Source organism: Oryzias melastigma, linkage group LG15 (genome assembly GCF_002922805.2).
Source record: "Oryzias melastigma strain HK-1 linkage group LG15, ASM292280v2, whole genome shotgun sequence".
In the NCBI taxonomy this organism is placed as follows: domain Eukaryota; kingdom Metazoa; phylum Chordata; class Actinopteri; order Beloniformes; family Adrianichthyidae; genus Oryzias; species Oryzias melastigma.
The window spans coordinates 18,364,473-18,381,344 of NC_050526.1; the positions used below are offsets into that span (position 1 = coordinate 18,364,473).

Here is a 16,872-nt window from a genome sequence, read left to right on the forward strand (position 1 = left end):
CGAAAGTAGAAAGCATAAAGCCTAATAGACTTGTTTACGGATTTTTATAGAAGAAAACTAAAAGTCCTGAAGAGAAAAAAAGCTAGTAATTTAGATTAACATTCATATTTATGTTTTAAAGTGGTATGTTACACATCATTTCTTCCCAATCTTTGCCCAGCTATTCTTTCTGCTCGTCAATTACAAGCCTTTTTCCACATTAGCCGCTGGGTGTGAGCTACTGCACCACAAAGAAAGACTTAAACGGCTTTAGATCAAAACAGTTCTTTTTCAAACAGCAACTCAGAAAAATAAGGTATTATGTTTGAATCCATCCATTCATCTTGGGGTCACAGGGCGGCCTGAGTAAACCCAGCGACTGTTGGATGAAGGCAGGTGAACAGGTTACAAGTTTGTTACAAGATTTATTACAGTTTATATGTGAAACAATCTATGAAAGTATTAGATTAGAAGCTAAAATAAAAAAAAAACAATGCTAACAAACAAAGAGAAACCTTATACTTATTTTAACACTTTTAGGGTCCAAATGATCCAGGAGAAAATTAAAAATATATTCAAAATCATAGATTACCAATATAAAATCACCACTTTTACTAACATTTTACTCATTTGTAACTCTACCACTATAATAAATAAATAAACAACTACTGATCTGTGAAAGAGCCAAACTTCCCTTCCAAAATTTTGAGCAACTATTTATGTTGGGCAACTTGTCTTTGGATGTGTTGCCCTTCCACCACCAGTTTACCCTAGTGGGATGAATAAAGTTTCTATCTATTGTATCATATCCAAGCATCGTATCGCATCCATGTATCATATCATTTCCACATATCGTATTCCAAGTATCAAATCTCTTCCATGTATCATTTATCAACACATCGTATCGCATCCAAGTATCATATCGTATCCATATATCGTGTCCATGTATCATATGTTTCATGTTTATTGGTTTAGTTTTCCATCTGTAAAGTTAACATATTAAAGAATATGAACAATATGGTATCCATGTGTCTTATCCATGTATCGTATTGCATCCATGTATCATATCGTATCCACATATTGTGTCCATGTATTATATCCATGTATCGTACAATATCCACATACCATATGGTACCCATGTCTCGATTCTTATCCACATATTTTATCCATTAATCATATTCTATCCACGTATCGTATCCATGTATTGCATCCATGTATAATATCGTATCCATGTATCCTATCCATCCATTCATTCATTGTACCCATTGTTCCGTGTCTGGACCGTTTGAACAGTGCATGCAGAGCTCCAGACACCTCTCTCTCTCTTTTTACCCCCTTTTGCCTCCAGGTTTAAGAGGATACACGCTTGTTAACCAGCCAGCTGAAAACGTCGTCTCCAGTCAGTTCTTGGCCTACCCTAAGGCATTTTCCTGAATAGATATGTTTAAAAACATGTCCAGAAAGCACACTTAAATCTGTTTTCTGACTTATTCCACTTATTCACTCTCCTCTGGGGAGCGGGAGAGATTTCAGATGCCCGGTGGATCGCCCACGCTCCCACTCTTGGCCGTGGACCACGCCCCCGACACCATCCCGCATGTCTGAGTGAGAGTGATTCCTGCTGGGTCGTCTTTCCTCCTGGCTGTGGACTGCACTTCTGCTTCATCTTGACTATGGACTTAATCATCACTCGTTCCTCAGCTCCATCTGAATGAACTCTTTTAGATACGTAGTTGTAGAAGCTAATCTTTCTTTAACTGTTCTGGTATCGCCTGTCCGTCCTGGGATAGGATCTCTCCTTCATGTGGGAATCCCTAAGGTTTCTTCTTTTTTTCCTGACTCAGGTTTTTTTAGGAGTTTTTCCTTACCGGGAGGGAGGGTCTAAGGGCAGGGATAACACAATTGTTTATATTTTGAAGCCCAATGAGGCAAATCTCTTTGTGATTTTGGGCTATATAAATAAAACTGAATTGAATTGAATTGGAGAAAGGACCATTACCTTCACCCAACAGATATGAGACTGTACGGAATAATCCCCCTTTTCTAACAGAAGTATACGTATTAAAGCAGATTTGGAGGTCCTGATTATCCTCCTGCTGAATCTTATTGACTCAACTCGTGTCTTTAGTACTTTGAACTACATCTTACTAGAAGAGCTGATAGTCATGGGTTTACATTGTGTTTCATTTATAGATTTATAGGTGTGTCAAAGAGTTTTCTCACACATACATTAAACAAAAACATGTAAGGGGAGGTTTATTTAAACTTCTTTACCATTTACACACATTCAATAGGTGAATGGGGCGGCCATGTTCACTCTACTGTGACATATGTCTAACCTAAGTATTTTACATCGTAGACATGGGGCTGCTCGTCAGTTACAGCCTGTTGTTGCACAATTGACATCGTGTCATACTTAAATACTATACTGTCCTCAACAGCACAACTGAGCAACCGGACCTAGTGTTCCATTCAAGAGAAAAAACAAGAGCAACCATACTTTCTGGGATCTAATGAGATAAATACTCTCCTGCAAGTTTAATTTTAGTGTATTACTTTTCATATGGTGCACATCGAAAGCATCACCAATGAACCAGAATGAACACAGTGGCTTATTAGACAATCAATTAAAATACCCACAAGTGTTATTAATTTAAAAAAATGCAAACATTGTTAAATATTAATTAATTAAACAGATTGTAAGTGGTAGCTTCTCTGATACGCTGAGGGACAGAGCTCCGGGTTGGGTCTAAGGGTCAGTATAACAGCACCAACAGGGTGAAAACTCAAGATAAATTATTGCTCTTGGGTAGTTTGACTGATGGAGCAAATGTTGGAATGGTTAATTCTTCTTGTAAAAGAAATTAGTTGGAAACAGACTTCTTCTTTGTCCTGTTCATCAGTTAACCAAACAGTTAAGGGTCAGTGGTCTTTGACAGGTTTTATCCTTTATTTGTATAAACTACTTTAAGGCTAACATTTACTTTATGAGCTTAATTATTGTTTTGGAGCAGAGTGAAAGGGATGTTCACTAGAACATATAGAGTTCAGGGAGAAATAAGGAAGTACGATGGAAAGACAGAAAGAATCAATCCAGGTATTTGTGGGTTCATTACTGTCACAAATATTTGCAAAAAGGCTAATTTTCCTGAACAAACAAAAACATCCACACTCTCAAACGTTCATACAAACACTAACTAGCACAGATTGGTGAGACTGCAAGATGGGTGTGTACTAAATAGAACTATGATGTTGTAAAATGTTAAGAAGAACCAGGACCCCCATGAAAATCAGAGCTCACCTGATCCAAACCTCGCAGAGAGAAGAAGGCCGAGACGCTACAGGGGAATCAGGACGACCCAGATGCAGGAACCAAGAGGCGAAGTGGAGTGAGGAGAATAAATTAATTAACAAAAAAAACGCAACTACAAGTGGGAAAAAAACTGCAGAAGCATAATAACTAACAGACGGGCCTCAATGCAGAGATAAGGAGGTCTAAAACTAAAACAGAAAACACACTGTGACACAGAAACAAAGAGAACACAACAAATTAGCTAAAGTATAAACAGCTGTGAGCCACACCCACATATATGGAGGTGAAGGGGGCGGAGCTCTCCAGGAGTCAACCTGCACAGAAAACCAATAAAATTACCGACTGTGTCATGAGGGACATCCACCCTTAAGGAAACGCCGTCACATCCTTCTGCGCGAGGATCTCCTGCTTTTACTCAGAAGGACTTAAATTCAGACGTTCCATTCAGCCCCCGGCCGTCCAAAAATAATCCCAGCAGCTCAAGAGACAGCTGAACAGGGGAGGACGCTGTAATGGGCGGTGATGATGTTCCTCAAGGTGAACATTGTGGGAGGGATGGAGTCAGTCGTTAAATCATGAGGAGGAATGTTAGTGAAAAGGATTCTGTGTTCAATTCATTCATACAGTTTATTGAAGGTGATTCTGTCTCCTTGGGTGTTTTTCCTCGTTTTCAGCTCACATAAAAAGCCGCTTTAAGACATACCCAGACTTTTATTCTAATGATCTTAAACAAGACGATTGTTTAAAATTCTTCCATTGAGGCTAAATCCAAACAGGTTAGTAACTCAGAGGGCCACATGTTCTTTATTTGGAGTAAGATATTTATTTAACTCTTGGATTCATGACCTACTGATACCTACACGTTTCTATAGGATGGAAATGTAAAAACATTTTAAAATAAAAACAACCCCTGTGGTCCCTTCTGACCTCACTTATGCATCTAAGAGTTAATATGATGTCTTTTTCTTTGCACTGAATTCAGTTTTCACTTTTTATTTAGCAACAAATTCCCTTAAAAAATGTTTTTACATCTAACATTTGAAAACTGGTGATCTAATCTATTCAAGATTGTGTAGCTTCTCTCAGAAAATCATCTGCTTTTTAAATCTAATTTTTATCTATTTAAGTTAATAGGTACACAAAATGAATTTTCTTGTGAGCACAATTTAAGTAATAAAATCATTATTATTTAATTTACAATTATTTAATATACATTTAAATTCTAATATTCTAGTATTTTTATTTTAAATATTTAAACACTTGAGCAGTCCACAAAAGGGCTGAAAATTGTAAAACATTTTTGGATGATTTTGATCAAACAGGGAAAGAAATGTAAAAAGATTTAAACACAGTTTCTAACTCAACAATAAGTAACAGAAAGTTAATTATTTTTCAAATTGTTCTGTAATTCCACATCTAATGATAAATTGAGTTTTTAAAGAGAAATTCTATTCATTCTTATATTGTGATTTTAAAACATTCTATTTTAAGAAAGCTGTTCAAGTTCAAATATGATTAGAAACTTTTTTTTATTTCTAAAGGTGATTACTTTTTACTACATCAATATTTTTTACCCAGTTTAATTTCACTGTTTAACTTAATACACCGTTTAACTTTCTCTATTCACTTTTTGCAAGACACTTTCAGACCTCTAGCAGAAAGAACCTGTAAGAAAAGAGTTTCTAAATTCAGTAACCACCAGATTTCTGCTCATCTCATGACAGCAGCACAGCTTTCACAGCTAGACCTCAAACTGGGATGTGTGTGGAAGTCTAACCGATCATATTGCCGGTGTTTTAGTTCTATTATTACAAATGTTAATATTTATTATTCAAGGAATCAAAACTGAAGAATATATTTATGAACGTATTTGTGGATTTATTCAAATGTTTCGATCCAAAGCTCGTAAACAAAAAGATGACTAAAGATCTCTTCAGTCATTGGCCAGGAATTGTGAGGGCGGGGCAAAGCATCAAGTGGCAGAATTTATGCTATTCCTGCACTTGTTTTTTGTCATTTTAAATGATTATAAATACCACCAGTCACAAAGTCATTGGGATCGTGAAGCACAACAAGAACTTTTGGAGGCGTTATATCCCGTCCTCAACCGTTGAAGAGTGTTTAACTGTTTATTAGGGCTCGTCCTCCACCTACAATTGATACATTGACACCTTTGTGTTTCGAAGAAAACCCCACCCACAGGTCACTACCAAATCCGAGTCCCTGATTGGTCACAGTTCTGAGTTGCTGCGATTCAGGGTGAAAATGTTCAACCGGCTGAACTGTCATTACACGATCAATAACATCTAAGACTTAAAAACTTGCATAGAAATCACATTGAATATTTTATTGTTCACTAATTGCAATAAAGTAAAAAAAAAATCTATGGATTACTATTTCTATGGGAAGTTTAGACAATAATTTAGAGCATGGATCAGGAACCCTTTAGCTCGACCCAATTATGGCTTCTTTTGTGCGAGCATATAGTTTATCTGGGACCTTAAACGTTCTATCTTTTATAAGGTGATATTGAAATTCATGAACTATACATGTAAAATTGTAATATCTGTGAATGCACCATACGCCGAGAATCAGAAATACTATCACCTTTTGTAAATAAAAAAAAAATCACCTCACATAAACGATAATCGTTAACAAATTCCATATAAATAATCACAGACTAAACTACTGTTATAATCGTTAGTAACAGCCCTACAGTTGGACACTTTTCTCCGTTTGATAACATGACAGTCTTTTTCTTTACATTTGTACGTGATTCATTCCTTCATTCATACTCTCATCACCAGCTACGGCGGCCATTTTGGTCCAGTTGTTCCACTCCGAGCACGGAGCCTATTCAGACTGAGGGAACTCAGAGATCCAAAGCTCAGACCGATAGGAAACGAACCAAGACAACCTTAAAGATGGGTCCAAGAGCAGTTCCTGGTCCCGGACCAGAGTCCGCTGGGGTGTATTCAGACTGAAAGATGAAAGATAACATCGGTCCATTAATAACATTAAAATATAATGATCTGGAGGGCCGGATAGAATTACCGGAGGTCCGGATCCGGCCCCCGGGCCTTGACATTGACACATGTGCTTTAAGCGAATGAAACGTGTCCAGTCTGAATACACCCTCAGTATCTCCAGCAGTTTAGAGCCAACACAGCTAAGATGGAAAATGCAACTTATATCACATGTACCAAATGCGTCATCTTTAAATTTCTCCACTTAAGTTTCCTCTGTAGGTTTGTGTGAATAATCTCAGGCAGCATTACGTCATTGAAGGTGACAGCTAATAAACAGGGAGTTCTTCCATCTGTCATGTCAGAGGATCTGAGTGACTTTGACTCAGATCCAGAGATGCTCCGTCTCAGTGCCGCTGGAACGACCAGCTTTTTGGAATGTGTCATCATAGCACCTTTAAGCAGTTCCTAGAACAGCCACTGAACTGGCAACAGGGTCTTCATTGAACAATGTTCACTGGTGTGTGAGCTGTGAGGGCGACCCTTCAGCTCTGAAGACACACGAGAAGCACTCAAGCACAAATTGTGGCAAACTTTCATACTGGGTGCTACTTTTTGACTTGTGTGCCGGTGAAATAGCACCTGTTCAACGCTGCACATTGATCTTTCAGTGAAAGGTGTCGACCCTTTATTCCAGCTTTCTTTATCCTCACATGTGGAAAAACCAACATTCTTCCATGGTGATAAATAGAATAGGACTGTAAATCAAACTGTGCTACTTTGGGGTCCATTTAGATCAGGGGTCCCCAAACTTTTTACAGTTTTCTTCTCTCATGGGGGACCGGGGTCCGGTTTGTAGAAAAAGTGCAGCAACCACAGCCTCAACGTAAACATTTATGGTTTTCCAGAAAGCCACACACAGCCAGATTTTAAATCATTAATTTCTGCAATCTTCATAAAAAAAAAAAATAAATAAATAAAACGAAACATTTAAAAACTTGATATATAACATTACCTGTAATAATGCTGGTGTGAATGCTGTAAGCTGAAAATGGCTGCTGAAGATGCTAGTGCTAACAGCTGAAATGGCTGAAGCTAATAGCTGAAAGCACTGAAGCTGAAAGCTACCTAAAATATTAGCGAAATGACAAATTAGCCTAAAAGACTGAAAGAAAATGAGCCAAAAAATCTAGCATGTAGCTGAAATATTAGCTAAACTCCAAAATATCCTAAAAAAATGAGAAAAAGCCAAAATTAGCCAAAACAGCTAGCATGTTGCAAAAATATTAGCTACATCATAAATTAGCGTAAAAATCTGGTAAAATGTATAATTTAGACAAAACTGCTCACATAAAGCTAAGCTAAGCTCCAAATTAACCTAAAAACAGAAAAAGCCTTAATTAGCCAAAACAGCTAGCATGAAGCTGAAATATTAGCTAAAATCCAAAATAGCCTAAAAAATGGAGAAAAAGCCAAACTTTGCCAAAACAGCTAGCATGTAGTTGAAATATTGGCTAAATGGCAAATTAGCCTAAAAAACTGGTAAAATGTGTAATTAAGCCAAAACTGCTAGCATAAAGCTAATATATTAGCTCAGGTCCATATTAGCCTAAAAACTGAAAAAGCCTAAATTAACTAAAACAGCTAGCATGTTGCTGAAATATTAGCTAAATGGCAAATTAGCCTAAAAAACTGGTAAAATTGGCAATTTAGACAAAACTGTTCACTTGAAGCTAAAATATTAGCTAAGCACCAAATTAGCCTAAAAACTGAAAAAGCCTAAATTAGCCAAAACAGCTGGCATGTAGCTGAAATATTAGCTAAATGGCTATTTAGCCAAAAAAAAAAAAGATATAATGTTAAAATGTGTCATTTAGACAAAACTGCTTGCTTAAAGCTAAAGTATTAGCTAAGCTCTAATTAGCCTAAAAAAAGGAAAAAAATCATAAATGAACAGCTGGCATGGAGCTGAAATATTAGCTAAACTCTAAAATAGCCCCTGAAATCCTTAACAACTGCCAAAACAGTTGAAAAAACTAGCATGAAAAGAGCTGAAAATTTAAATAGCTGAAAGAGCTGAAGACCTATAGACGCCTAAAAACATAAGGAAGAAAAATAATAATAATAAAGAAATAAAGACAAAGTGAATCACTATTAAACCAATAAATATTCTTTCCTCTCCTGTCATAGTTCAGACTGCAGAAGGGTGGAATAAAAAGCCACGTTCTGTGTTGGTCTTGATCTGCGTTTCTGAAAAGTGGAGGCGGGCCAGATCCGGCCCGCGGGCCGCAGTTTGGGGACCCTTGATTTAGATGACATCCTTGATAAAAAATGAACCATCAAGGTTAAAGATGCAGACAGGTATTTATACTGCAGCTTCAGATTCGGTTTCAATGGCTTAATGCTGCACTGGAAATATGATGGGTAGAACGAATGTTACTGACCTGTCCTTTTCTGTATTTCACAGACTACAACAAACCCATAAATAAAAGCAGTAGTACACAACAAAGACTATTTTCCAACCAAATGTCTTATCCAGGGACGAGATGCATCAGAGGGAAGAAACCAAGCCAGCGGAAACAATGTGATGCTCTGGCCATAATGTGCTCTGACACACCTATCTAACCACTGTGACAGATCACACTCACCCCCCACCTTCCTGGCAGCAGCATTTCCTGATGGCGGTGGCCCCTTTTAGCCGGATAATGCACCCTGCCACGCTGCAAAAATAGTTCAACAATTGATTGAAAACCATGACAAATAAGTTCAAATTGGTGTCCACGCGTTACGGCCGCCGGGGAGATTGCAGGTCGGAATCACAAGTCTGATGCAAGAAAACATACGGGTAGAAAAAGGACAGTGAAGGCACTTGAACATGCACAATATTTGTGTAGAGTACTTAACATCTGAAGAATATAAATGAGGTGAATCTAACAAACTCCTCTTTGAAAGGGATTTTATAACATAAAAAAGAGAAAAAGACAGAATTTAATCTTAATTAAAAGTGGGCTTTCTTTTTCTTTTGTGCCATACTTCAAAAATTACAATTACCTTGGCCCCGAAGTGTAAAGAAATTTCCAGAAAACAAATGAAATGTTAGAAAAATGCCATTCTGAGAAAAGCACTGATTAAATGAAGACTTTTGTCCATCATTTCACCTGAAACTTATGCGCCATGAAGCGATACTGGATATCTTCTTCCAGTCAGCGGTGTCCTATAGTACATACCTTTCCACTTATTTTGTATTTTTAAAAAGCGGTCGAGCCGTCAAATTTGTTTCTGCCGCCTCTCTTTTTTGTGACGGCTGTAAAATGTACTGTTCAAGGCCTTGAGTTGTTCTGGAATTCATTTGTTGCTACATCATGGAAAACATGGATGATGTTGAGCGAGTAGCTTGAGTTTATATGTTTTGGAGAGCTCTACGGAGGTGCCGGCGAGCACATTGCTGTGTTTGTTTTCACCAGATCTTTCAGAGTCTCTCCGGCTGCTATCGCATTCACTTGTGCAGGAAATAAAAATAAAACTGGGGGATCTTTTCATCATTGTCTGGATGAAAATAAGAGAAAAACATCATCATACAACGGCCCTTGCAGCGGCTCTCCAGGCTCTGCCTGAACCTGGGAAGCAAGACTCATTAGCTTGCTAAGCTATCCAGCGGGTGGCTAGCGTAGCCATCCATCCAGCTCAATGAGCTCTGGCGATCTCTCCAGGGTATATCCCACCTGGAACTGTTTCCGGGAACCCTGCTACCCCCGTGGGTTAAGAAAATGAATGGAAGTTCATGATGAAAATCCTCGCACCGAGCGGCCATCTTGAATGTGTATTTCTACCCTTTGATCTAGTCACTGAAAACGTCACGTGCCCAAAGCTGAGTCCCTGATTGTGAACGAATTCCTCACTAACCCCTAACTACTAAAAAACTATACCTGGATTTTAAAGGCAATTCGGACACAAAGCTCACTGCTTTTGTTTTGTTTTTCTGAACACCAGATATGACGTCACCGACTTCACGAAGTAAAACAAATGCTGACATTTCACAAGATTTATTTATGACTCCACTGTGTTCTGACGGTAAAAATGTGGATGGTTTATTCAAATATTACATTTAAACACATTTTTTTTGTTTGAAATTGTTCAACCGCAAGGCATTGTGGTCTATATTCGCTAATCTAGTGAGCATCGATGTATGCTAGTTTTTTGGCAAAGACTTCTGGGAAATGTGTGCACTCGATTTTGGAAATTACTTTTTTTCCATCAGTTCCCTTTTACTTTTTTTGTTACTGGTTTTCTTTTTTTTCTGAAAAGTAATGCAATTTTTTAAATATTTGCTTTGATTCTGTAATTGTGATCCTTGAAATGTTTCTGCGTGGAGTCATTTGTTGACGTGATTTGTACTTCAGGGCCACCGTAGACACCATCTCAGCCCTGCTGGATGACTCATGTCTGTATCTGTCCTCCTGAATCTTAAGCCCCTTCAGTTTCTGTGATAATCGACACTTTTATCTGCAGCAGGTTTGTCTGGAACCAAACCTATAAACAATGTAATCGGCTGACTTTGACCCCAGAATCAAATACAGTTTGATCAAGACGTTTTCCAACTAATCCTGTTAGTTTGTGTTTTGATTAGAGACGTTGGGGGCAGTGGAATGTGGTTTGTTCTTGTAATTTAGTGAGATTACACACACACAGCATGGGAGTTGGGCAGAAGAACCCAGATGAATCCATGCACATCCATTCAAGACAAACTGGACCGCACAGAGAGTCATTACACATCTTTGGAGACGGCAGCTACCTGTGTGACTGCCACAGAGAAGCATCGTCTTTCTCTATTTCCTTCTGCTTTTGTTATGTCTGTTCAATTGTGTTTGTTTTTCTATCATCAAACAGCTAATTTTAGGGTCCAGAAAGAAAAGAAATGACGCAGTGACAGCTGGTGATCAAAAAGAAAATAATCTGTACTTTGGGCTGATTCATGTTTCATTTTAAGATGTGTAAAATTGATTTAATTGTATTTTTGTAATTACATTCATTCTGAATTTGTATGGAAACAAACAAATGATTCCTATTCAACAGATTGTTTGTTATTAGGGACAGATTTATAAGCACCTCGCCTAAAATCTACTTGAACTGCACAAAAGAAAAGAGAAGCTAAAGTGTGATGTTGGAGAGAAAAACAAAGAAAATGTCAAATTGTGTCTGATTTCAACTTCAATTACTGTTAGTGTTTCTATCGCAGCCAATAACTCCTCCAAAAACATCGACATTTCCATTCTGGATATGAGAAAACGTTGAAAATATTTGCTTCTCAGAAGAATTTTGTTGCAAACTGGTGTAATAATTGTCTAAATTTAAATTCTACCTACGTAAATGTAGTGTCCTCATCGTATATCTGACTCGCTCAGGGTTGCAAGAAGATTAAACCGTTTTTATATGGGTGTAAAAACTTAAAACAGGGTTGTCCAAAGTCCGGCCCGTGGGCCAAATGCGGCCTGTACTCAAATTTCAACGGCCCGAAAGCTTCTTTGATAAAATTAGGGGTGTCAAATTATTACATCAATCAGAATTAATTAATTTCAGATATTTTATCGTGTTTTTTTCTTTTTTTTTTTACATCACGTTTTTGTGTCGGGTGATTACTTCCATGTTAATGCACACCTGGAAGAGCATTATCCCGCTCATACCACGGTAATTTATGAATAATATAAATGTTGGATACATTTTTACAACTTTAATCCCGTTATGTTTTAGATTTTAAATTTTTTTTTTTTTTTTTTACCAAAACAGACTATTTAAAATGTGGTGTCATGGTAACAGCTTCTACTGCACTCAGATCGCTCCTCAACGAGAAACTTAATGAGGAGTTTAAGAAGCATCATTTCAGAGGTAAAGTTAATTTCTTAGAGCTTGTTTTGTCCAGATGAAGCAAAGGTTTATCTAAGAATACATCTAAATAGTTCAATTCCTCTACAATGTTTAATCTCCTCCTTCTTAGATTTTCTTCTTTATTTCCTTTCTGCCTCGTTAAAATGACCCAAATAAGTTAAAAGAAACTATAAAATTCCTCATGTCTTGCTCTTGAGGTAAACTGTGGAATATTGTACGTCAACATTTCATTTATGTTTGTGTTCAATATATTTTTGAATGCTCAGAAAAGTCTCTCTACTGTTTTTAATTTGGTAAATTGGAGCATTCTGGATCTCATTTCATATTATCTTTTTGTTAATTTTTCAAGATTGAAAAACAATTACCTCTCAGTGGTGTCAAATTACTTTATAATAAAAAGGGTCATAAAGTCACCTTTTTACTTGAAATGTGATTTTTTACTGCACCATTATGTAACAAATTTCAATAAAATACCTCAAAATGAGGCTTTTAAAAGCAATGATTAGGTAAAAAGCATTGCAATTAAAAATATAATAATTATGCAGCCAAAAAGACTTATTCTGCAGCTGTTAATTCATCACAATTAAAATTTTCTACGCAGTTCTGAGTTCTCTCCTTATTGAAATGTCGGTAATTAGTGAATCGCGATTATTGCGATCATTTTACAGCCCCAGATAAAATCAATAGTATGTATCCTCCAGCACTTCCTAACATCTTTGTAAACACTTTCTTGATTGTGGTTTGCAAAATTACATTGTAAACCTATGGCAACACTGTTGTGTGACACTTTCTAACTCAACTGGAAATAAATAAAATAAAAAAAAGGAAAGTCAACAGCAAGAGTCACCCCTTCCAGGACAAGATGAAATTGAAACGTTTCCTTTCTACAAAAACACGACTTTGTGTGTTAATATGCCAAAAGACGGTAATATTTTTTAACACAAAATGATTGCACCTCGTGAATAAAATAAAATATTTTGTTGGGTATTATCCCACTTATACTGTTGTCACTTAAAAGATAAATATTAAATCGGCTTTATAGTACTTTAATTTTTTTATATTTTTGGTTTAGATCAATTTTTCACAAAATACAGACCATTTGATCTGTTGTCACGGTAACATGACAACGCATCGCTGAGCCTCGACTGCAGCAGCAAAGGAAAGAGATATAAATGCTGATGGTCATGAAAGGTTAAATAAAGCATCAGTTCAGATATAAAGTTCACCTCTTACTGCTTGTTTTTGCCAACAAGATGAAGAAAAGTTTATTTATTTATTTATTTATTAGCCCTGCAGGTTTGTTTCTTATGGCTGTACGTCAGGATAAAGGTTTTGTTGAGTAATTCTGCAGACACAAAAGTCTTTAGAGTTCAGATTATCTCACTGTTGATGTGGTTTGTTCACGCATTTTACACTTTTGGGTTAACACTTACTAAATATGAACATTTCAGAAAATAAAAATAGAGGAAAAATTTCTCTCTGGTCTGTTTTTGTTCAAAAGCCGGATATAGTCAGAAAAATGTACCTAGTAAAACATTGTGATTAATTGCAACACAAATGTGCGATTAATCTGATTAATTTGTGTAATCAATTGACAGTACTAATTAAAAATAAACATTCCAAATGTACAGTTTTGTGTGATTTCATAGTGTGATTATTCAGTGGTCAGCAAAAACTAACTAAAAAAGCGATTAATCGCGATTATTAATTATTTTAACTTTTTTTTTTTTTAAAGACCTGTTTAGGTTTATTTGTAATCTGTGAAAAACATAAAATCTTGGCATTGAAATAATATGTTAACACTTTTATTGTGACCTGAACTCAATATAATGGTTACATTTGCATTTAATGCTATAAAAATAGTTCAAATAATGTCAGATTGAATGGCTGGCTCCCTACCAAATGTGGCCCTTTTTACAAAAAGTTTGGACACCCCTGACTTTAAAAACATGTGAATCACATGCAGAACATGTGTATGATCCAGTCAAAGAGAATGTTCAGATCTGCTCTAAAATCCTCGGTTCTAGGCCCCATGATCCAATGCAGACGTCTTCATTAAATCATCCTCTGCAGTGACCAGAAGATCCTGGTGTCCACAGAGAGACAGAAACACATCCGTCCAACGACACGTGAATCATGAGGGTTTATTCTGCAGACTCACACAGACGTTTACTTTGGCTCTCCTCCAGACCTGTTGAGCTCTCATTACAGCATTTCCATTTCTGACATCATCAGCAGAAACCGCCCTCTTTTACAACCATGACAACCCGAGCCAATTTAAATCATATCCAGTTTGTGTGTCATTAAAAAAAGGACACGAAACTGTAAGAAAGGGAAAAGAAATCTGCCAGGGAACTGACAGAAAATTCATGAAAAATGTAATTACAGTTCATTTGAGATTAGATGGCTTATAGACCCAGATCCTACATATCTCAGAAAAAAAAATAATTCAATCGCTACAGGAAGAGAAGGGTACAGGCTTTTAAAGGAATAAGGCCATGCACTTGAAAATGTATTCAATCATTAGATATGAGGTCATGTGTGAATTACCAGGTTTTAAATGATAATATTTTAATGAGGTCAGGATGCAAAAACTCATATGTGATTATTATAAGGGCCGTATAATGAAATCACGTGAAGCTAAACACCGAGGAGAAAAACTATTGGTCAAAGAAACACGAAAATTAAAATAGTTTCTGGTTTAACAAGCAGATGAGATATGATTGATTCAATTAGATTGCAGAAATAATACAAACATGACACATGGAAAATAGAGTATTGGTTCCACCAACAAAAAGTAATTTGTATCACAAGATTGAAGTTAAAGTGCTCAAGCGATCCAACAAGTTAGTGCTGCCACAAACGATTCTTTTAATAGTCGACTAATCATCAATTATTTTTTCCGATTAGGCGACTAATCGGTTCGTGCGCAAACTGGATGTAAAGTACAGACCTTAACCATCATTAGCTTTAAACTAACTAAAAACTATATATATAGCATTACCTGTGAAAATGTTGTGAATGCTGTAAGCTGAATTTGGCCGCTGAAGATGATAGCGAGCTAAAATATTAGTTGAATGCGAAATTAGCCTAAAAAAAAACAGAAAAAAAAAACAAAAAAAAGCCAAAGTGGGTAGCTAGGATCTTGCTCAAATATTAGCTAAACTCCAAAATAGCCTAACTCATTTAGTGTAATTTTTTTTAAAAAAGAGCTTTATCAAATGTCGGTGCAGTGGATAGTGTGGCTGCTCTCCATTAAAAATGTTGGGGGTTCGAAACCCAGTTAGGCAGAAGTGTTATTATTCTAGCTTTGGACAAATGAAATAAAGAAATACTTATTTCAACATATTCCAGGTTACTGCGGTACTTCTCTTTTGTCGGGCCGTGGTATTTGTGTGTATATCTCATCATGACGTAGCATTAGCATTTAGCAGTTGTTGCTTGAAAAAAAAAACTTTTAAACTTTTGAGCTTCTCCTTAAAAGAAATGTCACCGTTATTTTCATGTTTCACGTAGTAAACTCTGCAAATGTGTGACAACGCATAATAAATAAAAGTCTGATTGGCTTGTAGAATTTAACATATGATTTCATAATTATTGTAACATTATAATAATATAATGTATTATTATAAAGTTTGCATTCAACATTAATACAAAACATTGTAGAGTTGGAATTTGGACTTGACTCATAATCATTAAAAATTATAAAATATGTCTATGTTTTGTTAAATTTAGTGTATTTAACTCCAGTTTTAAATCTGTTTCCAGCATTTTGGATTCTTAAAAATCCATTTATGACAAAACCTTAAAGTGAAACGCTACAGGACAGAATGTGAAATGTGAAAACTGAAACAGAAGGAGCTTTGAACAAGAGAATTATTTGTCCCCCCAAATAGATCAACATAATTAGCTTCTCTAAATAATAAAAGAAAACTCCAAAAGAGAGTAGCCTGAACTCAAAATCTTTTCTGAATGAGCATCTTATTTTTGCCTGTAATGCACCTTAACTCCACAGCGCCACCTGCAGGAGGTCAGTCCTCAGACATGGAGCTCATTCATGCTGAAGTAGAATTATTGGGATTTCATTCGTTTGAAATAAAATTTTCATTTTCAACTGGATTCTTCTTTTATTTCCCCTCTGGATGTTTGTTTTTGTGAAAAATACATCAAACCTCTTAATAGGAGTAATAATTCTGACGAGCGGCTCTGCCGTTCTCAATCCGGTCGTGCACGTTGACTTGAAGTAGTCGTTGGTCACTTCCACGTACCGACGGTTGAAGATTTCCTCTCAGTCCTCGTCGAGTTTCACCCAGAGATCCAAAGCAGATGTTGGTGGCACCAGAGAAATTCCCCGTCTGGATGATGCTGACCTAAAGGCGGAGTTAAGATTTCATTAGCCTGAGGTTGTTAGTAGTGCTGCCACAAACGATTTAACAGTCGACTAATGACTGAATATTTTTTCCAATTAGTTGACTAATAAGGTCATCCATAAGGTGGATGTAAAACAAATCTTAACCAACATTAGCTTTAAACTAACTAAAAACTAGATATATTCACGCTAGCCTTATATGTGATACTGCTAGTGTGAAAGCTGTAAGCTGAATTTACCGCTGAAGATGCCAAATTAGCCAAAAAAAAGGCTTTGTTAGCCAAAACAGCTAGCATGTAGCTGAATTATTAGCTAAACTCCAAATTAGCCTGAAAAAATGGAAAAAATCCTAAATTGGCCTA

At 36.5% G+C, this 16,872-nt stretch overlaps 1 protein-coding gene across 2 annotated transcripts in view; it reads right to left on the bottom strand.

Annotated features, from left to right (window-relative positions):
• The window catches only part of LOC118599732 (eukaryotic translation initiation factor 3 subunit A-like), a 62,679-nt gene that overhangs the window by 34,649 nt on the left and 11,158 nt on the right, over positions 1-16,872 (bottom strand). For both annotated transcript variants that reach the window (XM_036215593.1, XM_036215592.1), the window contains exon 2: positions 16,410-16,511. In XM_036215593.1, the coding sequence (XP_036071486.1) occupies positions 16,410-16,511 (102 nt within the window). The remainder of the gene's footprint in view (positions 1-16,409; positions 16,512-16,872) is intronic.